Here is a 23,853-nt window from a genome sequence, read left to right as displayed (position 1 = left end):
GAGGGGGAGCTTCTGGACGAGGCCTGGGGAGCAGCTGCAGCCGCGCGGGAGTAAAAGGGCAGCGGGACTGTCTTCGTCGTCTTCCTGCCAGCGCATCTGTAACCAAGACGGTGGCAGAGCCCACGTCGCCCCTGATTTCTGGGGACTCATCACAGCTGCAGAAACTCAGTCAGGGCTCAGGTTCATCTTGGGGCCCAGCGAGCAGGGCCTGGATGCTCAGCGTCTTCTCCCCAACCCAGGCCTGGGCTGCAGCACCGCGGAGCAGAGGAACCACAGGCCAAAGCAGGGCAAGTCCTCCCCTGGTCTCTGCCCTCGCAGCGGATACCTCGTGCGGTAGCTCTGGGACGATCAGACCGTTTCTATGGAAACGAGTGTGCACCTCTGCCTGTCCGTTGTTTCAAAGAGTATGGCGGGTTTTCAGTTTTCCCTAGCAAAGCTCATTTCTTTTCCCTCACTAGGAATTTCCTTCATCTAATTTTGTGCCTCATTTTGCCCAGGGCCGTGCACAGCTCTTAATTTTTAGATGCTCTTAAAAGTAGGGATGAGACATCCAGGCAGATGCGCCCTGGCTGGGAAGGTCCTGGGCTTTGGTGCCCGGCTGGCTGAAGCCCAGGGCTCTCCATGAGGGCGAGACCCAACCAAGCAGAAGCCTGGCGGGGGTGTGTCTGTGCCAGAAGCATGGAGCCGAGTGCCGCCTGCTCACGAGAGACCCGTGCTGGGGGCCTGGTCAGCCCCTCGGTGGCTCTGCTGAGGGGCTGCCCCCCACGTACCGGGTCAGTCCGCTCACGTCCACTTGGCTTTGCTCAATGAAGCAATGAGGTCAGAAAGGCCTGAGGGGCAGCGAGCACCCAGCTTGGTGTCTGGAGCCAGTGACTGACCTTTCTCCTCGCCCTTGAGCCTCAGGCTGACCTGTTCCTGGCCCCACTCAGTGCAGCCCTTGGTGGTGAGCAGGGTGGAAGGGGCTGCTGCCCCGGGGGCGGGGGCAGCCGCGGAGATGCCTGGGGACCGCCCTGCAGGCTCTCAGTCACCAGATACGCACGGAAGAGCTCCGGGCATCAGCTGGACTCAAGGGGCTCCAGAGGCCTCAGAACAGCCCCACCCTGGTGAGCTTGGGGCTGCGGGCGTTCAGCTGGGTGACCCTCCTTCCAGGCTGATCCGCAGCTCCAGGAGAGCAGAGAAGCAGAACCCTGAGGCAGCTCCCCGGGTTGGAGGTCTGCTTCTGTGCCTTCCAGCTGAGGGCTCGTGGCCAAGCGCTCTGCCCTCTGACCCCGGTTCTCCTGTCTGCACCCTGGGCACGTGTTCAGGCCCCGCCTCTGGCAGTGAGTAGCAGATGTCAGCGACTGCTCCGTGCAGTGTGCACCGGACAGAGGCAGGGTCTGAACCCTTCAAGTCCATCAGGACCCTACCAGCTGACCTCTGCTCTGAGGGCCCTCGCCTCCAGGCAAACCCCAGGGATGCCTGCCGCTGAGACCCCTCTGTCATGAGGCCCGAGCGGCTCACCCAGCCAGGAGAGGGGCGGGGGAGGCCAGCAGTCTGGATGCCGCTGAGAGAGGCCCCGGCCTCCAGAGGGGAGTGCCTTGCGGAGCACGCCGCCCAGAGAAGATGCCTTCCACACCTTCCGTACCGCGGACGTCACTGCGACGGAAGCGCCAATCAGAAGCCCTTGGCCTGGCCCGGCTCTGCCTGCCGCTGCCTGTGCTCATGGCATCTCTGCCTCTCCATCGCCCCTTCCGAGAAAAGGGTGTCAGTACCACCTGCTCCCCAGCAGCTGTTAGAAACATTATTCACCCACATCCAAGGGTTTTGTCAAATGTGAAAGAGAGAAAGCACCTTGACTGTTGTTATTTTCACGTAACCTAGCAACTAAGGACCGGCACTGTTCCACGACATCTCCTTGTGCCTCTCAAGTGTGTAATGCGCGTGTGTCCACATGTCTCTCAGAAGTGGGGAGCCCAGAAGGACTCCGAACGCCATAGTTACGATGAGGGCCCCCTTGAACATGGTGCTGGCCGGCGTGCTTCTCTCTGTGGATACCGGCTTGTCAGCACTCTGGGGAGGACCATGAACTGGCCGTGAGACCTGGCTGACCCACATCGAAAGAGAGATGGGAAGTCACGGCTCTCAGGACCCCACCGTCCTGCGGGACTGCTGATGGATGGACTTAGGCGTTCGAGTCAAACGCCCTGCCCAGCGGGCGTACGAGCGACCTCGTTAGTTCAAACAATGAAACCTGAGAGGAAGGAGGGCGGACAGAAGAACGCCGCCTGGGGGACCCGGGAAGCGGCACGTGTTTCCTGCGAGGGAGACGGAGCACAGAGAATGAGGGCGGGAGGCGCCGGCTCAACGGGGGGCCTGGCAGAGCCCGGGGGGCTTGGGTCTGGGACCAGCTCCCCGTGTGCGTCCCCCGTTCCAAGGAGGCAGGACCTCACGCTCTGCCCGACACTGTGAGCGTCCGCGCGGGCAGTACTGCACGCTCCTCTCCCACGACACGTGCCCTGCTCAGGGCGGGCTCTGGGGGCTTCACTCGGGGCAGCGGGTCCAGAACCTGCCCCTCCCCAGCCTCAGACCAGGTAGTGACGGGGGGGAGGGGAGCAGAGCTGCCGACACGCCGTCTATCGCACGCTGCCCGCCGGCTTCCCATGTGCCCCCTGGCTGGCGCGCCCCTCCCCTGCAACCTTCTGGGTGGGTTCCAGAATGGCCCCTTCAGGGTTCTGGCGGATCCGGAGGACGTGGGAGGAGAGAGCGGGGCTCCTCCCTGGAAGCCATGGCAGGGACCGCTCGTGTGGCTGGGTCTCATGGCCCGTCCCCGCGTCGGGGGGGCCGCGTCCTGCCGGGCGGACGCGCTTGGCGCCGTGGCACCGGAGTCCAGGCCATGACAAAGGAGGCCGACACGGCCGGCTCCGGGCGTGCCCTCCTGGCGTCCGCTTCAGGAGTGCCTCTGCTCCCTGGGGCACTTCCTGGTCAGCGCTGGACGAGGAACGCCCGTCGCAGGCACTTACCTGGGAGCGAGGCTGGCAGGCTTGGTCCCTGTCGTCGGGTCCAGTCCTTCCCCCGGCTTTGCCGATTTCTCTCGGTTCATTTGCTGCAGGATTGAGTTTAACTCACTAATCACGTTCGCCTTTGGGCCTGAGAGAATCGGGCTTTTGACCTCCGAGATGTCCCCCCACAACCTGGAGGTCCTTGGCTGGATGACCTTCGTGGGGCCAGGCTGGGCCCCGCCAGGCGGCGGCGGAGGTGCAGGCGGGGGGATCACGAAGCTGTCCACGTCCTCCTCCAGCAGCGCGTCGTGGTAGAGGGTGTTGCCTTTGTGGATTATGGGCTTCATTTTTGGCTTGGGAGGTACTGGGGGTTTGTCGACCATAAAGGCTTGCCCGTCTGCATAGACTGTGCAGGTGTCTGCGTTCTCCCCGCCCTCAGAGGACAGGGTGGAGATGCTGGACACCGTGGAGATGGTGCTGGTCGTCTCGAGGTGGTGGTCGCTGCTGCTCCGACTGTCCGCCTCCTCGATCCCAGAGTCCGTGACGGCGTCAAAGCTTTCGGGGGGCGGCAGGAATGAGGCGGGCAGACAGTTTGAGAGACCAGCCGGCTTCTTACTGTCTGCGGAGTTGGTTGGCTGGCTGGAGTTCAAGGAAGGGGACTGGGAGGTGTCGTTTTTTTTCTGCTTGACCAGGTCTGAGAGAGCGGGGACAGAAGCAACCCGGTCATCGGGGATATCAAAACTATTGGCAAATTCCAGGGGAGGAGGCAATGGCTCTGTGAAAATAAAATCCTCGTCCAGGTCCACGGATGCCAGAGGCGGGGGAGGGATGCGGAACGGCAGGATCACCGCCTCCTCCACGGAGCCTGCCGCCACGATGGTCCTGCCGGGCGCGGCGGCGGTAGTGGCCGCGGGCTCAGGGCCCGTGGGGGTCGGGAAAGCACCTTCGGTTTCGGGGGCGCCTTCTGGCGCCTCGGATGGCGGATGGTCTGGCTGCGTTTCCAGGTCGGCTTTCTCATCCTCTTCCTGCAGGAAGTCCTCCGGCCTGGCCGCGTCCACCGTGTGGACCATCAGCAGCCCGGCTGACTTCTGCTGGGACGCGTCCATGATGTTGACGAGCACGCCCTTCTTGTCGTCCCTGCGCTCCTTGCCCAGGTCGGCCTCGTACTTGTTCTCCGTCTCCTGCCGCCTCAGGGGCCCCCGCGCGCTCTGCCTGCCGACCGGAGGGAAGCCCGCTTCCCCACTGGGCCGCATTTTGGTGTCGATGTAGAGAGGCTTGTTGAGGTCGGCCTTGGGGGCCTCCCCTTTGGGGCCCTGCTGGGACTCCTTCAGGGCCCGGTCCCTCGCGGACAGCGCCAGCGCCAGCGGGGAGCTGGGGTCCAGCAGCCGCCCGGTGAGCGGGTGCACGTAGTTCTCGGGGCCGGCCGTGCTGCCGCTCCGGGGGGCCGCCGCGGGGCCGCCCTCCGGCGCCTTGCCTTGGCCCGGGGCATTCAGCAGCCTGCCAGCCTCACCCTGAGCTCCGGCCTCGCCCGCACCCACAAAGTGGTTCTCGGGCTCCCGGGGCGCCGCCCCCAGCGTGGGTGACGCCAGTGGCTCTGCGCCGTCCTCCTCGCCGAAGCCGCCCTCCTCGGGGAACTTGGAGGGGCGCGCCCGGGGGGCGGGCGGCCCGAGGCCCACATCCTCGTCTCCCAGGTCCGTGGACAGGAAGGCCGGGGAGTTCCTCCGGGCCTCCAGCCGCTTCTCCCGGTCGCGGACGGCCCCGGCGATCGCGGCGGCGAAGGGGCTGCTGACGGTCAGGCTGTCGTCCGGCCGCAGCTGGCCGGGCGGCTCCGGGGCCTGCGGGTCCGTCTCCACGCTGCTGCCCTGGCTGCTCTTGCCGCTGCTGCTGGTGGACGGCTCCTTGACAATGATGGTGGGGATGGGGATGGAGCACGTCTTCTCGGGGCTGTCCTCCACGTTGGACTGCTTCACCAGCATGCCCTTCCGCCGGGCGGGCTTGGCTGGCACGTACACGGCTTTGCTGGCGATCTTCCCCACCTCGGAGTACGGGTTTTCGGGCATCTGGCCCCTCTTGCCGCGGAAGTTGGCCTGGGGGCCGGCGCCGCGACTGTAGAGGTCCTCGGAGTCCAGGGAGTAGCGGTCGACCTCCCGCCTGTGGTAGAGCCCCTTCTCACGCACCATGGTGGCCACCGTGTCGGAGCGGGCAGCCGGGGACACCTTGGCGGCGGGGTTCTGGTTGAACGCGGGCTTGATCGTCCCGTAGACTCGCGGCGTGGGGGACTTGGGGCAGTTGTAGGCGGTGGGGGAGGGTGGTGGTGGAGATGGGGGCACCGACTGCGGTGGGGGCGGGATGTCCTCAGAGGTGTCCGGCATGGACAGGCTTCTGGTGAACTTGAGCATCGGCGGGGCCAGAAACTGCCGCTCTTCCTCCGTTATCCCTACAAGCAGAAGACAGGGTTAGACTTACATCACGGTGAGGACAGACAGCCCCGCGACGCTCCGAGGGCAGTGTGACACGCTAAGTCTCCTCCAAACTCACAAGTAATCACGATGCACACTGGTCCACGGAACACAGCACACAGGCCACAACGTCAGGGGGTCACGCGGCCCATTCTGAGCCAAAAACCAGGCAGGCACCGGGCGGCCCAGAGTGCGTGCTGCTGAGCCCTCCTGCCTGCGGTGTGTTCTGTCTCCCCGGGGCCGTCCACAACTTGGGAGAAGCGGCTGGAGGCCAGGAGGAATGGCCCGGCCTGCCTGTCCACGGACCTGGGGGATGAGGACATGGGCATAGGGCCACCCGCCCCTCGGGCATGACCCTCCAAGTTCCCCAGGACAGCAGTGTGATCCGGGGCGATGAGGGTGCCCTACCCCTTGGGACTGCACGTGTGTGTGTGTGGGGGGGGTAGGGGGGATGGGGCAGCTGGGATCAGGAAGCTTCTATTCCTTCAGACCTGGCCAGGGTGCCTGGCGGGTGTTCTGGGGTCTGGGACTGAGGCTGTGGAGCTGCCCGTTGGAAGCGAGAGCAAAGGGCACACCAGCTGCTGCACTGGCTGAGGGAGGAAGACGGGGCTGCGGTCCGGGGGCATCAGTGCCCTGACGTCCTGCAGGTGTGCCAGGAGGCCTGGCACCCTGGGCAGAGCCCTGCGGGGGTGCAGACCCTGGGGCGGCCTCGTCCGCTCGGCAGGGGCCCGTTTTGTTGCCTGACTTATCTGGGCCCCCCAGGGGTCCCGGAGCTCCTGGGCCTTCAGGAGGATGGCTGGTCGGCCCCAACCCTCTAACCAGGGCCCCAGGAGTAGCATCCTGAGCGAACGCAGCCCCTCTGGGTCCTGAGACCCTCTGGGCTGGGCTGATGGACCGGGCGGTCCACCATGGTCCCCACTCACCACGGTCCGATTGGACGGCTGGACCTACTGAAGCCTGTGGGGTTGGGTGAGGGTGCTGGGGACCCGTGGGGTAGACGGCCGAGGTGGGGCCCAGAGCTCTGGTGTGCCCCTTAGGTGGGCTTCCAGGTTCTCTCCGACAGTTCAAGATACAAAAAAACATCAACAGGACGCACTCTGGACACGGGAAGCAGGACACAGACGCAGACAGATGGCACGAATGTGGATCCCACGTCGGGGGGCATGCAGGGTTTTCAAAGCGATAACGGAACGGAGGACTTCAAATCAAAGAAGCTCCTACGACAGACTCCAGTAGCTCATCCCAATGGGAACTTCTGCTCGATAAGGGTATTCCAAATCTCACACGGCTCTCCGTGGGAGGGCATCCTGGCACGGCAGGCCCGTGGCCCTGAGCGCCTCCCAGGGAGTGCTGATTTACGAATACGCCTTATGGAGGAAACCACCACATTCACATTACAGACTCCAAGCCGTAAGGTTCACTAACCTGATAGAAAGATTCTGCTGTCTGACAGGAGGAAATTGATTGTTATTGACCAGTTTGAGAGCCGGGGCAGGAGGTGGCGTGTGCGCCGCCCTGCGGGGCCCCAAGCTCCTTGGGGCGGGGGGCTTTGAGGACCCGCAGACGCCACCTCTGCCATCCCTCATTCCTCAGGTCCTGCCTGCCGCGGCCCCCTCAAACTAGCCACAGCGCCGCTGGCCGCAGGCCCAGTGTCCGGAGGGGGCCGGAGGGCCTCTGGGAATTCACGCGGTAGAGACAGGGCCGGACTGTCACACACAGGGGCTGGGTTTAGGGGGTCGTGTTGACCGCACTCAGAGCCGAGTTGGTAGGAGTCATGTGATATTAACGAGAAGGCAGCTGCCTCCCCCCCCACCCACAGTACTATCCCCTCAGAGGGGGAAGCTGGCCCGGCCACCCCAAGTAGTGTGTCTGCTGAGCACGCCCCATAACGCGGCAGTGGCTGTTCACGGGGGTGTGGGCCCACCCTGCCGGTCACTCACCACGCGGGGTGGGGGTGAGGGGATTCCTGAACCTCGCCTGCCCACCGCCACACCCCTCTTGACTGTGGACCCTCCCCCTGCTGGTATCATCACGGATACCTGGCCTGTGAGGTCGGAAGTCACCTTGGATCTGGACTCCAGAGGGTAGGAAAGTTTCAGAGGGTCGGGGCTCCCCGGGGTGAGACTGGGGGCCTGTCCCCCAGTGGGCAGGTGTGGGGTCACCGAGGGGCCTTGCTGAGAGCCCAGGGCCACCTCTGTGGGTGCGGCTGTGCTGCTTACCTATTGACTTCTGCCTTCGCATCGTACCTCGAGGGAGGCCCAGGAACGGGCCCTTCGGGCTCCCAGGGACGGTGGGCGTCATCACAGCGATGCCCTGGCGTTCGTACACGGACTGCAAACCGGACAGCCGAGTGAGACGCGGCGGACCAGCCCCACCCGCGGCCGGCAGACACGGAGCCCTGGCCTTGGAGCCCTGCCACCTGCCTTCCCCCAGCTGTCCTGGGAGCATCTGAGCGTCCAGGACCCTGAAGGGGGCCCTGCTCGGTGGAGCCAAGGTCTGCCTGACGTCGACTGAGCGAGAGGAGAGCCAGGACGTGTGTCCTGCAGGGAAGAGCACCTGGCGGTGGGGGGCGGGATCTGACCCCGGCCATGGCCGCCTCCAAGGGCGGCAGACGACAGCGGCCGCGGTGGAGGGCCTGCGGAGCGCGGTGCGGTGTGAGCGAGCGCGTGGGACCCGCGGGGGCGCTGCCCTTCTCCCCTGGCCCGGGAGGGGCCCGGCACGCCCCTCCTTTGCGCTGGGAGCAGACCCCCTGGCCGCCCCCCACCCCGCCTGCTGCTTCTTGACTGCAAAGCCGAGGTTGCTGGCCGGCCCTCACCCGGAGTCGTTGGAGGGCGACGACAGATGGATTAGAGCCCAAAGGACACCCACGCGCGAGCTTTAAGGGGTCTGCTGCTCTGAGACCCTCCTCACAGGGCTCTGGCCTCCGCCCGGCCGGCTCTGCTCTGTTGCCGGGTGGTGGGCTTGGAGTCTCTGGGCCAGGGTGGGTGTGGGGCTACCACGAAGGGCAGTCACCCCCGGAGTGCCTGAGATGAGGAGCGAGCAGTGAACCCTGTTACCATTAACGTGTATCACAGAAAACTGGTACATTGGTACCCAGATCGACGACACTCGTGGGTATATTAAGAAAGGTTTGAAAGAAAGCTCAAGCGTTAGTCGCTCAGTCGTGTCCAACTCTCTGGGGGCCCCCTGGGCTGTAGCCCTCCAGGCTCCTCCGTCCACGGGATTCTCCAGGCAAGAATACTGGAGTGGGTTGCCGTTCCCTTCTCCAGGGAATTTTCCCGGCCCAGGGATCGAACCCAGGTCTCCGGCCTTGCAGGCAGATTCTTTGCCATCAGAGGAATGCTGGTTCGGCATTATTAAGAAAAGGCAATGTTAAACAGAGTGAGTCAATCTGAAGCGGAGTCAGAGAAAACACTTCAGTGCCACGGGCAGTGCTCAGCTCTGGCCGCAGGCTCGAAGCTGGGGGTGCAGAGGGCCGTGTCTGGGACCTGAGAGAAGCAGCCTGCTGGGCTCGGCTGGCGCTGGCAGCCGCAGTGGCCTGTGGTCTCTGCCACTGCCCAGGCAGGACTCGGCCCCTGGGACTCACGGGGGCCTGGGACCTCGGAGAGGCAGGGTCCCCCATGGGTGCTGGGACTCAGCTTGACACGAGGGTGGGGTTGGGCTTCTTCCACCTGGAGGGCTGCTTTGCTCCGGGTGTCCTGTGGGAGGACCCTCAGTGCCAAGGGAGCGGGTGACTCAGATCAGGGCTCTGAGTGTGGACGCCGGGGAGGCTGACCCGGCGCTGCATGGTCCGCGCACACCTGCCTGCGGCCCCTCCCTGGCCCGGCCACTCACGTTCATGTCCGAGACGGAGGGGAAGCACCGGCTGGTGGGCCGCTGCTTGATGGTGGCCACCCTGGACTCCAGCGCCACGCTCTCGGCAGCCCGGGATGGCTTGGCGGCTGGGACGATCTCCTCGGGTTTATCTGCAACAGGAACAGGACGGTCAGGACGGGCGTCAGTGACTGAGGCCCCAAAACACAATGGGGCAAGGGGCTGGTAGAAAAGTGCCCACGTGCCTTTTGCATTTGAAGAAAGCTTTTCTCGTGCAAGGGGTACAGAGCACGCATGCCTCAGCCACAAGCATGGACACTGACAGGACCCGGCCCCCCGCCCCGCATGTGGACAGGAGGGAGAGGAGACCCTCCCAACAGCAATGCAGCCCCCAAGGCCCTGGGACTCAGAGGGCATTACTTTGTTCACACCAGTGCTGTTCATTCTGGGAGGTGGGAGCTAAGTCAACGTTGTGAATTTCTTTCTAAGAGCTCAGAGGTGCAGCTCCTCTGTAAATGCAGTTGCTAGGGTCTCAGGACCCAGAACCCAAGGATGGAGGCGACTGGGCAGCATGGGTGTAGGCAGGGGTGGGGCTGGGGAACAGAGGCAGCCCCCCACTCAGGAGCCAGTAGAAGTCTGGGCCTTGCTGTGAGGGGGCCCCCTCCCCCCAGAAAGTGGACATTCTCAGTGGCTCGTGGATAAGCAACCCGAGGGTCAGTTATTAGTGATGCTTACAGCTTAAGAAATTATTTGAAAATGTAAATTTAAACTTTTTTTGGGGGGGGAGACCCGGGGACTGCATTCAGGCACCAGCATCTGGAAGGGGACCCTGGTTTGCTGAGATGGGAGGCGCCACTGGGGAGCAGGAAGCCAGTGTGAGGAGGGCCTGGTAGGACCCCGTGAGGCACCACACTCTCCTTGCAAACCCAGAACAGTCTGTCCACAGCTTGAGGTCTTCTCCGAGCTGAACCCCAGCCCCTTCTGGGGTCCTATGATGCCCCACGAAGCTCGTGCTGTTAGAAAGGCCCAGGTTTCTGGGGTCTTAGCAGACCCCAAGCTGTGAGGCCAGCGTGAGAGTCACAGGACTGGCACCCTGGTGCCCGGTTCAAGATGCTGCAGCAGCTGCCTTTAGCAGGGGCCGTTCAGGAGGAGCGCAGCCCCTGGAAAAGCTCCCCAACAAGAGGGGCCTGCCGGGGCCAGCCCACCGCCAACAGGCAGGCTTCTCGGGACCCTGTCCTGGACCAGGGCCAGGGGCCCGCAGTGCCAGCGCGCCTGGCCCAGAAAGGCAGAGGGGTTCAGGCGGCGGCAGCATGGGGGGACGCTTCCCCACAGGTGAGCTGGCGGGGGACCCCCCACCCCATCCTCCTCGCTCTGGGTCCTGCAGCTCTCCCAGCCTTTTCCCCGTAGATGTGTGGGACATAGTAAGTGTCCACCCTTTGGGAGTCGGTCGGAAGCACCCATGTCCGGTGGGGACCCCCCAGCTGCGGTCATGTGCTCTTCCCCACCTACGTTCCCGGAACCGGGAACCTTCCTGCCTGGTGAGGCCCTGCGCCCACCCCGTCCCAGTAGCGCGCCTCCTCTGCGAAGCCGGTGCCCTCGCGCCCGGGCTGGGGTTCTCTTCGGGTGGGGCTCTCACGTGTTGCTGTGCTGCTCTCCCCCACCTCCTGCCCCTCCAGCTGCGGGGCTCGGGGTCCTCGGGTGGCCCCCTTGGCAAGCCTGTGGTGATCGCAGGTCCCCCCAGCCCGGCCCTGGAATCCAGGCCCCTCACGCTGGCCGCCAGCCTGCTTCTGCTGGGGTGCGGCTCTTTCTCTGGAGATGGTGGGGGGTCAGGGCCAGCTCTGACCTCCGTCCACGTGTTTGGCCGTCTTCTTGGGCCCAGCCTCAGCTTCAGCCCGTGCAGCTCGGGCAGGCTGCCCTTCCCCTGGGGGAGGGGATGCCCCCGAGTTAGGGCAAGGGCGAGTGGCTGCAGCCTGCAGGGCCTCCCGTGGGGGCCCAGTGAGGGGCTCCAGGGCAGGACGGAGCTCCTGACATAGACAGTTACACAGCTGGGTCTTCGAGACCTCCTGTCCCTAGCGGGGCCCTGCGAGTCCACGTCTGCGGTTTGCCCAGCTCACAGGGCCGGTCCACTCCACTGAGCAGGCCACAGTGCAAGCCAGGATCCTCACAGGCCTGGACTGAGCCAGCGGAACACCGTGGTCTTGGGGTCCCAGGCATGTGGCAGGCACTCCCAAAACCCCTCGAGGGTGGGTGTGTGCAGGGAAGGCAAAGGCGACCCTGGTGGGACGTCGAGCTGCCTTCATGCCGTTTCTCATCTTAACAAGAGCCTGTTTGTGCGGGGACTGTCCCCATCCTGCAGACAGAACAACTGAGGAGCTGACGCCTTTCGTGCCGCTGGAACTCCAGGACCGGGTGGGGGCTTGCCGAGCCCCGGCCGACAGCGGAAATCCCGGCTTGCCATCGGAACGGCCTGCCTGGCCAGGCTTATTGAGAAGTCAGCGCCGTGCTCACCACACCACGTCCTGATGCGTGGTTTTGGGGTGCATTTGGAGGTGTATCCCTGGAGCCACGGTGACCTTGAAGTGACAATCCCGGCCGTTGTGTAAACCCTCTGGTCTCCATGTCCCCTCTGCAATCGTTGGAGCCGGGACACATGAGCGCATCTTGTTGTGGGGTTGTGTTGGGGGCTGTTATTCTGTTCTCAGTGAGGGTTGGGTTAGTGTGGTTTCTTCAATTCAGATGCAGAGGGCAGCCCCAGGTCACATCCCCTGGGGGCCTGGGGCCCCTCTGGGCCTCGTCTCAAGCTGGCTCAGCCCCAGCGGTGCAGGGCTTGTTTAGTGGCCCACGAAGGCTTTTCAGCAATGCTGCAAGACCGGCTTTTGGCTCCTGCTTCTAGGCTCACGAGGATTATCCTGCTTCGTTTACACAAGCCTGGGATTGGGTCTCTGTCGGTGCTGAGATTAGTGAGTCCAGCCAGCCCTGCGACCTTACAGGGAAGCACTCTGAGGCCTAAGGCCACCCTGCCAACAGGCTGGAAAACTGTCAAGTCTTCAGAAACAATCTAGGAGCAAGCTGATGCAAACACCCTGGAAGTGACCCTGTATTTTAATTTTCTAAGCAAACATGTGGCGTGGTGCCCACCGTCCCCAGGCTGCACACTTCCTGGGGGGCGGTGGATGTCAAGCATGGGGGGCGGGGTAGGTCGCAGGCAGCCCCGTCTCTCTTGCAGACCAGAGCACGAGTAGGGTGCTCTTGCCTGACCCCGGAGCACCCACCCACGAGCACTCTCCCAAGCACAGGCCGAGCCACCCGCGTGCCCACGCTCTCCTGCTGGAGAAGCCCTAGGTCATTCAGCAGAAGTCACTGGCATGGTCCGCAGGAGGGAGGCATCGATTCGAGGAGCGGAATGACCCCCCAAGTTGGGGCAAGGAGGGGAAGCCGAGGCCAGGCTGACACCGTGCGCCCAGTGGCCGAGTCTCCCCCGGGGGAAATGGGGCGCCCACCCACTGCAGACTCCCCCCATCCCTGGGCCCATGTTCCGGGCTGGATCCAGCACCCATGCTCCTCAGAACCATCGGGAGAGTGACCCCAGCTGCTCCAGGAATGCCTGGCACGGCTGAGATTCAGACTCTCAGATTCTGCACCATTTTGGGCGGTCGCTTCACGAAATGCATCCTAATCTCAGGGACATCCAGGAACCCTGACCCTTGTGACCTTGAACAGGGGGTCCTGCCGGGCCCTCTAGGGGGGCAGGGCCAGCCTCACCGTGTCTTGGGGTGAGAGGGTACACGGCGCAGGGCTTCCTCCACGACACAGCTTCTAAGGAAGCTAAGTGCTGATGGCACCAGATGGCACAGACCAGCCGCTCTTGGTGAAGCGGCAGCTGTTGGCCAGCTGCCCATCCTTTAATCTTCCCAGGAAAGGCCATGCGGGCGTGCTGGGGGTGGGGCAGGGCGCTCTGGCCCCTGCGGGCCCAGAGGCAGCAGTAAAGCTGGTCCCTCCCCTCTGGCCTGGCTTCTGCTTGGAGCCACCCTGGCCCAGTGTGGCCCTCACAGTGGCCCTGGCTGCCCCCAGCGGCCATGAGGACGACCTCTGGGGACAGAGCAGGTCCTTGGGAGATTCCTCGGGGACTAAATGGGGGCGTCTAAGCTCAAATTCAAATTCACATCGAGTTTCCTCCACTGTGCAAAGGAAAGTGGGCCCCCTCTCCAGGATTCCTGCCTGTCCTCTGTGTGACTCTGCCCTGGCCCAGGCGGGCCACGACTTAAGTCCTCTTGTTGCAGTCCAGGGTGTTTGGCCACTGGAGGCCCCTGAGGTGGGTGGGGACAGGCCGCACGTGCCCCCGAGGCTGGGCCAGCCCCATGATGGCCATGGGGCTCCCGTGTCCCAGGTGCGGGGCCTCTTCCGGAAGGCGCAGTGGGCAGAAACAGCGGTTCATGCCGGCTGGCCTTGGCCTTGGACCGAAGCGGGTTCAGAGGGTAAGGTGAGCCCAGGGAACTTCCTGTGCCCTGGGCACCCGCCCCCACGGTCAAGAGGGTGACCGAGCCTGGAAAGCCCACTGGGAATCTCCGAGCAGGGGGGTGGGGGTGGAGGCCCAGGACTGCTGCAGAGAGAGGCTGTCGGGGTCGGCCTGCCTCGGGAGACTGTGCGTGAGAGAGGTGCGTCCTGGTGCTCCCGGACCCGAGGCCCCAGATGCGGTCCCGCTGGGCTCCAAGGACTGCCCGCACCGCCCCCCACCCCATCTCAGCGTTTCACCTGCTGTGTCGTGTCTTATGGCAGTGCCGAGGGCCTGCGAGAGGGTCCCCTCCTTCCTCTGCACTGGTAAGTCTCCAGCGGCCAGGAGATAAACACCCTGCATGTGGGGACTGTCGGGGAGAGGCCCGTCCACGGGGGCCCAGCTGCCGGTGGCGGGAGGGGCAGCTCACAGAGCGGAGGCTGGGTCCTCTGTGCCACCGCCAGCCGGGGGCAGGGAGCGGTGTGGCCTGGCAGTGCCCCTACCCTCCAGTTCCAGGGCAGTCTTCCTGCCCGTGGAGAGCAGGCTTCCCGGAGGGCAGGGGTTTTCTGGGAGTTAAAGGGCGGCGGTCCCTGCCCACGGCAAAGAGCAGTCAGCGATCCGCTTGCCAGGGGCCCCGCTGGCCTGCACCCTGACCACCAGCCGGCGGGAAGGCCTCCCGGCCCTGACCCAGGCAGGCCCCGCTGGACGACGGGGGACATGTCGATGACGTGGACACGACTCGGGGAGACGCAGACACGCCAGACGACCACAGATGGGGAGAGGCGGGGCAGACATCACACTGAGACGGGACGTGTCCCGGGCTGGCCCCCCCCGCGGGACCCCGAGCAGGGAGAAGACAGTACAGGTCATGACACACTCTGGACACCGAGTGAGGGCCACGGGGTGGTGGGCGGGGGGCTCGCCCCTTACCCTTCTTCTTCCGGACGGAGGCTTGCAAACAGAAAGGGCAGTGTGAGTCCCAGGGTGGTGGGGGTGGGGCAGTGATTCCTCGGGCCCGGGTTGGGCTCCCTCGCTGGGGGCCTGACGACCCCCCACCCCACCACGGGGAGCCCGTGGTCCGAGGCAGATGCAGGTGGGCGAGGGGGCGCGGTCCGCTCTCCTGGGACCTGGGGGCCTGCCCTGTCCGCGGGGAACAAGGGGGTCTCCTCTTATAGCCCCCACCCGCCCCTGCCGCGGTAGGCGTCACGCGCCAAGGCGGCTCTCAGGAAGGACTCTCAGACCTGAGCTGATGCAGCTGGAGCCCCCACGAGAGGTGACCTGCCTATGGGTCCTCCTGGGGGAGCCCTCGTGGCAAACGCCACCCGGCTTTGGGGAAGCTCCCATGGACAGTCACACCGCTGTCCCTCTCGGGGGGCTGGGCCAGGCCTGGGGTGCAGGGGGGTGGTTTCTGGAGTCTTGTTTGGACAGACACGGTGTGGTCCAGAAGGGGCTGGAGGAAGGGGGCTCTGGGTGAGGAGTGGGAAGCCCCGTGGCAGGGCTGCCGGTTTCTAGAAGACCTAGGCCTTCGACCCAGCTGCAGGTCTAGCCCCAGGATGCGGCGACGGGCAAGGGGCGCTCACAGGGGCCGGCCCGGGCCCCGGGAGACCCTGTCAGAGGAGCGGCAAAGGGGGAGAGGCTGCTCTGTCCTTCTGGACGGAAGGGCCCAAGGGTCTCCCCATTAAGGCCGGGGCCGGGTTGGAGCACCCGGAGAGTCCCAGACCAGCGAGGGTGCTCACACTCTGCCCCTTGGACGGGCTGGGCCTGCGGGGACCGGCTCCAGGGCTCAGGGCTGGTTTCGTGCCCCTGGAACCTGCCCAGTGCCGAGTCACAGATGCTCCCCTTCTTCCCTGCCCACTGAGCTCTCTCAGCCAAGCGAGCCTTCAGCCCTTGGCTGTTCCTGTGTGGTCAGAGCAGCCTCCTCGAGGACATGTCCCTGAGCGCCATGGTGACCCCCCAGGATGGCAGCTGGGCAGCACCGGATGCCATCCTCGTCACGAGCCATGCAGCCACCAGGCCCGGGGCCCACGTGGCTCTGCGCGCCCTCCCCAGGCCACGCCCCGGGGCCCAGCGGCCACAGCCCTCTGTCCCTTGTGGTCTCTGGAGAAGGCCCCAGCAAGCCCCGTGCCCTGGACTGCAGCCCACCAGCCCACTGCTGTCTGTGCTTGCCCCTGGGGCCACGGCCTTGTGGTCCGAGCCACACGCGAGAAGAAAGATCTTGCGGGCACCCTAGACCGCAGGGGTCTGCTTACCTTTGTCCACTAGTGAGAGGCCCAAAAATTCAAAACAAAACAACGTTAGACAAACCAAGAGAGAGGAGGCCGGACGACGAAGCTCCCCCAAGCCCAGGAGGGACGCAGGGGGCCAGCGCGGGAGGCCGCGCTCAGGGAGGCTTCCTGACACCCTCCCGGGCGCTGGGGCCGGGAGAGGGGCAAGCGGGCAAGCGGGGGACCATGCACAGGCTTTGTGAGGCCAGCCCGCGGGAGCGCCGGGTGCTGGGCCGGGGCAGGCGGGACCCGGCACTTACCGAGCTCCTCCAGCTCCGAGGTCATGGACTTGGAGCGCAGGGTGAGGGCCGTGGTTGGAGCTCGCTTCGGAGGCGGAGGAGCTGGGGGCCAGGGCAGGAGACGGAGGTGAGATCCTGGCCCCGGGATGCCACCCTCTCCCGCCCTTCCAGAAGGCTCAGGAGGGCCTGGCCCCGGGGAGGGGAGCTGGCAGTGGTCATGGGAAGCGCTGGAAGTTCTCACACGCGTCTCCAGCCTCCTTTCTAAGGGGGTGCGTCTGGCCTGCTCCTGGCCCCCCTCTGCAGGCCTCACTGAGGCCCAGTGTCCCCCAGCTGTGACCGCTCTTGGGGAGGCGGGCGGGCCCTCGGACCTCTGCCGTCCCCGGGCCCAGGCTGTGAACGGCTGCAGTGGCCGATGCAACTGTTTGGAGTGGGAGCCCCAGGCGCCCATCTGTCGGCTGAGCACAGCCTGGCCTGGGGCCGCTGCCACCCTGTGGGCAGGCCCGAGTTGCCTCCTAACCTCCCTTTCCCGCTCTCAGTGGGGGACTGGGAGCCCCTGGAGGGCGAGCAATGGGCGCCCTGCAGGTGCCTGAGCACAGCAGGCAGGGGAGACGGCCCCCGCCCCGCTCCCCCGTCCCTCGGGCGGGCACCTTTCTTCCGGGCGGTGTCATCCGGGTCCAGATTCCTGGTCACCGTGACCACCTTGAGGACCAAGTGGTTCCCTCCCTGGCGGATCATGGTCACCACCTGCCGGTGGCCGACCTTGACGACGTTCTCGTTGTTCACCTGCAGGGAGAGGAGGCGGGTGGTGAGCTCGGGGCAACACGGCGCCCGGCTGGAGGGGTCACAGGCGGGCGGGCCCCGTGGCAGCGACGGGGGGGGGGGTCCTCAGGGAAACCGGGAGGGCGAGGCCGGGCCTCCAGCCGGGCACCGGCCAGGGCTGCTTCCCGGGAGTGAACGTCCCCGCAGCTGCCAGGGGGACAGGACTGCCTCCTGGGCGGCCTGAGCCTCGGAGGCGTCCACCCGGGCAGACCCAGGGCAGCTGCTGGGCGGCCAGCTTCACGCCAAAGCCCAGCACAGGCTCCCTGCCCAGGGGCATGCCGTGGCCTTCCACGGGCACGGTTAGGAGGGACGGCGACATGGCTGCCTCGTCCCTCGCCCGGACACCCCCGTTCCCTCCGGGTGCTCCCTCCTGCCTCCTCTCTGGTCCAGGGGCCAGAGAAGACAGCAAGCTTGGCTGGCAAGGCGCTGAGGCTGATGGGTCACTCTGCTCACAGGAGGGACAACCGCTCCAGGGACCCTGACACCAGGGTCATCAGGACCACCTCGGCTGTCACAGCCTATTCTTGCCCTCTGACCCCCATCCGTCCCTACTGTGATGGTGCTCGCGGCACAAAGGCAGACAGGACCCCAGTGACGTCTGGTGGGCCGGTGGGGCCTGAGCCCCCCACCCTCCACCTCTCCCAAGCCCACCACCGAGCGGAAGGCAGACCCGGCTCAGAGCGGGGGGCCGAGCTGCCCCCTGACCTACCTCCCCTGATCTCCAGGGTTTGGGTTCCATGCCGCCAGCCCGGCCCCCTCCCTCATGCCCCCGGCATTGACATGCCGCCCAGGTGGCCTCTGCCCTCTGCAGTCCCCTCCCCACAGCTCCTGGTGTGAGTGCTGGGCACGGAGGGCTTGTGACCACTCTGAGCACTGCCCAGGTGATCAAAGAATAAGCAGCACCCGACACCCAGCGCCCCTGTGACTGCCCAGCCCTGTTTTGATCTACTTCTCAGCCTGCTGTGGATTCCTTAAACGTGGTCAGTGCAGTGTAGCCACAGATTCACAAGCGTGGTGGTCTTCGCAGATGCAACAGCTACCCTAGGTGCCCAGCTCTGATGACCGGGACACGAGCGGGCCTCGTTCAGGCCAGCTTGCCCTGCTTAAGCCCGGCTGTCCGGGGGCCGGGAGCCCCTTCAGGCCTGGATGGGCATACGGGACAGCTGGCCCCCCTCCCCTGCCCTGGGGTGCAGCCTCCCTCCCGGGGGCCGAGGGATGCCCAGGAGGGGGGGACGCGCGCCTGATTCTGGGCGGCTGCCGTGTCTTTGCGAGGTGACTCCCAGCCGCTCTCCTTTCTCACAGGTTTTCTCAGGGTGACCAGGAAACCAGATGAACTCAGGAAGAAGATCAGTGGAAGGAGAGGGTGACAGAGGGTTTGACCGGGAGAGGAGACCGCTGTTTGCAGGCTTCCCTGGGCGGAATCCCGCTCAGCCCTGGGTCCCCCCACAGGCTCCAGATTCATTCCAACCCTCACTCTTGCTCTGACGGCCACTAAACCCAGGAAAGAGGGCTGGGGAGGTCCCGGCGGACAGTCCGCCCCCGCCCGCTGGGGCGCTTACATTTTCACAGGGGAGTCGAACTGCACGTGAGTCAGCGAACAGAGTCCTCTCAGCCATGCTGAGGGCCCCCCGGGGAGGAGGGCTGGGCAAGAGGAGGCAGGCTCCTGGGTGGAGGCGTGGGGGGAGGTGTGGGGAGGGTCGTGGACACTGGCCTAGCGCAGGCCAGCGAGATGGCGGGGGGCACAGAGCAGGGCGAACCAGGTGGGGAGCAGGTAGAGGGAATGCCTAGCTTCTGAGCGGCCCAAGGCCCACCCAGCAGGGCCTGGAGTGCAAGGCCGTAAGCTTTGGATAGAGTCTGGCCGCAAAAGCCAGAAACGCACCAAGGTCAGAGCTGTGGGCGGTGTGGGGGCTTTTGTGGGTCAGCGGCTGGTGTTCAGCTGAGCACGCTAACAGCGACAGCACAGAGGGCCAGGTGGCTGTGCCGTGATGCAGACACACAGCCCTCCTCCAAGAAGGCACAGAGGCACTGGAAACAACAGTTCAGCCTGGAATCAGCAAGACCGGGACCACCAGGCAGGATGGGAACAGGCCGCTCCAGCCTCCCACTGCAGAGGGACAGGAGGGCTTCGGTTTCCCAGCCTCAAACAAGCTGAAGCTTCAGTTGAGCCAGAACGGGACTCTGGAGCCAGCCACCATCCTTAAAGCTGCAAATTGCTCGTGTGGTGACAGGGTGAGTGGGTTTAAGTGCTTGCTGTTTCCTCAGTTGTCTGGGTTGGCATGCCAGCCCAGGGATCGGACCTGGGTCTCGTGCATTGCAGGCAGACTCCTCACCACTTGAGCCACCAGCAAAGCCCATCCTGAAGTACACTGTCCCTCAAAAATATTAAAAAGAAATAAAACCACACCAAGCTTGCAATTCTGGCATGCTGCCAGCAGGAGGCGTGCGCCTTCACCACCCGCCACATTCACAGGCTACACCAGATCCTGAAGGTTCCAGCCTTGGAGCAGAGAGAAGCTACTCGCAAATCACAGATCTTGCTAACTGGGAAGAAGCATACCATTCTCTTCGTACGTAGTTCTCACATACAAGACGGTGCGATTAATGGATAACCACGGCCACATCCTGGCAGAGGCACGGACACCAGCCTGGCCGCCACCTGGTTCAGGAAACTTCTGCCTGCCTTTACACACGTTTGCATCAAGTAATTCTTCCTCCACTTAAGTATCCAGCTTGTGTGTGTACACAGTTTAGAGGCAGACTTCTGTTAAGGCTTTTGTTACAAAGCCAAGAGGACCCCACCACCCTGCCCCACCTCTCATCAAAGCCTTGAAGCCAATTCTGTCTGTATCCAATTGCTGCAGCTCTGACCAGGTTTACATTGCTGCTCCTTGATGCTTTCGATATCATCTGCTGAGACGCTGCCACTGAAAACGATGATTTAGCTCTGCTCTCTCAGCTGTGGCACTACTGCAATTTTGGACCAATTAATTCTTTGTTCGGGTGTGCACCAAAGAGTGTTGCATCCTTGCATTGTGTCCATTAGATCCAGCAAATTCTGCCCCCCTTCCCCCAAATCCACCAGCTGTGACAAGCAAGAAGGCTTTGTCCTCTGGGAGGTCAAAGTCACCCTCCGCGGAGAATTCTTCACCCCACCACTTCCCCAGGACTTCTGTCCTCTGGTGATGGTTACATGGTAGTTTTAACCAATCAACATGAAGCGTTTACATCACGACTATTAGCTTCCCAGGTGGCTCAGTGGTAAAGTAACCTGCCAGCCAATGCAGGAGATGCGGGTTCGATCTCTGGGCTGGGGAGATCCCCTGGAGGAGGAAATGGCAACTCCACTCCAGTATACTTGCCTGGGAAACCCCACGAACCGAGGAACCCGGCGGGCTACAGTCCATGGGGTCGCCAAAGAGTCGGATACGAGTTAGGGACTAAACTATACCGTGCTGTCTGTTCGTAGGTGAACCGTGTAGCATGCTGACTTTGTCTTTTCCAGTGCATTTTGTTTTCCCTGGAATGAAGTGATTTTCTCGTGTCTTTACACTGGTTTAATTTTCTGTGTACTTGACAGTAATTCAAATCCAAACACTTCCTTAATGACGTAACTCTCTTTTCAAAACCTGGTACATTGGGTGTTCAGTTTGCCGTCTTGATGAAACCCCTCCTGCAGACTTCTTTGACGGTGTGGTTCAGTGTTCTCTTGGCCTGGGCTTCCGTCAGTCACCCTCAGGATTCCTGATTCTGTACTGTCTTGGATCTTCTGAATCCTGGACCCCATGTATGTATACATATTTGATTCAGAACCTCATTTTTTGGTAGAGGACAGTCTCTAGTATTTTTGTAATAAAAGAAGTTTGGGAGATGATTTTCTTTTTTGAGATATTGTCTATTTGAAAATGGCTTTAACTGTACAGTTAGATTAGTAGTTTGCCTGGGGTATGAAATTTGAGGTTGGAGGGTGAGGTAAAAGTAAGCTCATAAAGTCTGGACAGAATACAGACCCCTCATCCTCAAACCCAAACCAACAGAAACAGTTCCCTGGAAGCTCTGGGGCATGAACACAGGTGGGCACGTTTTGGGTGGAAGTAAAAAGCTGAAACTTTGGACCGTGGACGCAGCGTGGTGTAAGTCACCTGATGCTCTGTTAGGAAGGGCAGCCTTTCTGGTTTGAGAAATCAGAGGACACAGCCCTTTGTGTCCACAGCTGCTCAAGTGAAGGGAGAGTCCCAGAGAGAAGAGAGCCAGAGAAGAAGTGGCTCCACGTTCTCTGGGTAAACTCCTCCCAAGTCTCTGGTTGACATCCGAACTGTGTGTGCAGAGGGCCGACTCAGAGCTGCTTGCAGATAAGGCTGAAACACCTGATATCTGAGCTGCTGCCACAGGAGCCGAGACAGTTTGCAACTTGAATCTAACCAAGGTAACTATCAACTAAAACAAACACATCAGCACTCATGTGAGAAATGTAGCAAATGATGATGTACAGAGTTGCCATAATACAGGATATAATATTATATATGGGATATAATACAGACGTAGATGGCAACGGTGTTGGATTTATTAGACCGGGATTTTAAAGCAGCTATTATAACGATAGTCAGCTAAAGGAAAATACACTCTTAATGCATGAAAACTAGGAAATTTCAGCAAAGAAAAAAAGTAAGAAATGTTAGAGCTGAAAAAACCACAGTATCTGAAATTTAAAAACACACTAAAGTGAAAAGTGAAGTCGCTCAGTCGTGTCCGATTTTTTGTGACCCCCTATGGACCGTAGCCTGCCAGACTCCTCCATCCATGGGATTTTCCAGGCAAGAATACCAGAGTGGGTTGCCATTTCCTTCTCGATGGAATCTTCCTGACCCAGGAGTCGAACCCAGGTCTCTCGAATTGCAGTCAGATTCTTTACTGCCAGAGCCACCAGGGAATCTGCAAAAACACCCTGGATGGGCTTAATAGAAGAATGGATATGACAGAGAAAAGAGTGAACTTCAATACAGAAATAGAACTTATCCAATATGAAGAGAGAGGAGATTTTCAAAAGTGAACACAGTGTTAAGGACTTGTGGGACAACATCAGAAAGTCTAAGATTATGATAATTGAGGCCCAGAAGGGGAGAAAGTCAAGAGTCCTAGAAGAGGGAGAAAGACAAAAAACGATGGCTGAAAAGTTCCCCGATTGGGTGAAGGACATTAATGTACAGATTCAAGAAGCCCAGTGATTCCCAAACAGGATAAACACAGAGAAAAGTCAGGCCCAGGCCCATTACAGTCAATCTGCTGAAAGGCAAAGAACACGAAATCTTAAAGCAGGCAGAGGAGGACCCATTCCTTACACAGGAACTGTGATCTGAACCACTGCGGATCTCACATTGGAAACTACAGGGACAAGAATAGCCTGGAACATTTTAAACTGTAAAAAAAATAACTGTCAACCCAGAATTCTGTAACCACTTGAAAATACAAATGAGGGCAAAATAAAGACCTTTGTAAATAAATGATAACCAAGAGAAGTTGTTGCCAGCAGGCTTGCACTACAAACAATGCTAAAGGAAGTTCTCTAAGCTGGAGGAAAATGATGATGAGCCTTCAGAAGGCTCAGAGATCAGAAATGATGAACACCTGGCAAAATATGAAAGATGACTTGCATCCCTATTAAACAGATATGACTCTTTTAGGCAGAAATGATACTGTCCTGTGGGGTTTCTAATGTGGGTAGATGTACTTGGGACAATTGTAGTAGGATCGAGGCAGATACATCTCTCAGGTTGTCAAGTTTTTCTGCTTTATGTGAAGTGTGCACTGTGAATTCTGAGTGGATGGAAAAAGTTAAGGATGTATATACTATAATCCTAGAGCCACCACCGAAGAGAATGGGAAGAGACAGAGCTAAAAGCAGATAAAATGGAGTTTTCAAAGTGGTCAAATAATCCAAAATAAAGCAGAAAAGGGAGGAGAGCTGAAGCGAAACCGAAGGCAAGCTGGACAGCAACAGAAATTAATGCGATAAAACTCCAGATAAAACGCAGATATCAAAAAAAAAAAAAACATGAAAAAGAAGGGCCCAAATATGCTGTTGGCACACTCAACACAGATTGAAAGGAAATGAATGGAAAAAAATTCCCATAGATGGAGTGGCTATATTAATATCTCACAAAGTAGACTTCATCCACTTTGAAAAGTGTTTTGGTAGTTCCTCAAAAAGTTAGAGTTAAGATACAATCCAGAAACTCCTGGCCTTGCATATTCCCAAGAGAACTGAAAACACAATCACACAAATACCTGTACACAAAAGTTCATAACAGTATTATTCACAGTAGCCAAATGGGCTGGAGGAATGAGCCCCTCAGTGGGCAAGAGATTCCTCTTTGGAGTGACACAGCGTTCTCAAATTAGGCTGGCGATGATGGCTGCCGCAACTCTGAATATGCTAAAATCCACTGGGCTGTGTAACTCAAGAGGCTGAAATTTTGTGGTATGTAATTTATATATCAACAAAGCTGGGAAAAAAACAGACTTAAGGAAAGAAGCATTTCCAGGAATAAAGAGGGATATTTCATAATGATACAAGAGGTCAGTCACAAGGAGGACATAACAGTCATCCATTACTAGGTGCATAAACATTTACAGTAACAGAGCCTCAATATAATGAAGCCCGGTTTGACAGAATTAAAGAGAGAAACAGGCAGCTCTTCAAACATAGTAGGAAACTTTAATACCCTTTTCTCTAATTGATGAAACAGACAAAAAAATTTAAAAAGACTGCCCCCCTCCCCCAAGATAGAGAAC

At 61.1% G+C, this 23,853-nt stretch overlaps 1 protein-coding gene across 6 annotated transcripts in view; it reads right to left on the bottom strand.

Moving 5' to 3' along the window:
• The window catches only part of SHANK2 (SH3 and multiple ankyrin repeat domains 2), a 562,195-nt gene that overhangs the window by 5,662 nt on the left and 532,680 nt on the right, over positions 1–23,853 (bottom strand). For 2 of the 6 annotated variants that reach the window (XM_081533759.1, XM_081533761.1), the window contains 8 exons: positions 16,893–17,028; positions 16,267–16,347; positions 15,992–16,000; positions 14,673–14,693; positions 9,272–9,402; positions 7,657–7,768; positions 6,863–6,883; positions 3,000–5,415 (listed from right to left, as the gene is read on the bottom strand). In XM_081533759.1, the coding sequence (XP_081389885.1) occupies positions 3,000–5,415; positions 6,863–6,883; positions 7,657–7,768; positions 9,272–9,402; positions 14,673–14,693; positions 15,992–16,000; positions 16,267–16,347; positions 16,893–17,028 (2,927 nt within the window). The remainder of the gene's footprint in view (positions 1–2,999; positions 5,416–6,862; positions 6,884–7,656; positions 7,769–9,271; positions 9,403–14,672; positions 14,694–15,991; positions 16,001–16,266; positions 16,348–16,892; positions 17,029–23,853) is intronic. The other 4 variants (XM_081533763.1, XM_081533764.1, XM_081533760.1 and 1 more) reach the window with 4 other exon arrangements.

This window comes from Giraffa tippelskirchi, chromosome 10 (assembly GCF_054371585.1).
Source record: "Giraffa tippelskirchi isolate mGirTip1 chromosome 10, T2T-mGirTip1v1.2.pri, whole genome shotgun sequence".
Classification (NCBI taxonomy): domain Eukaryota; kingdom Metazoa; phylum Chordata; class Mammalia; order Artiodactyla; family Giraffidae; genus Giraffa; species Giraffa tippelskirchi.
Note: the sequence above shows the minus strand (reverse complement) of the source record. Positions and strands in the feature narration are given on the sequence as shown.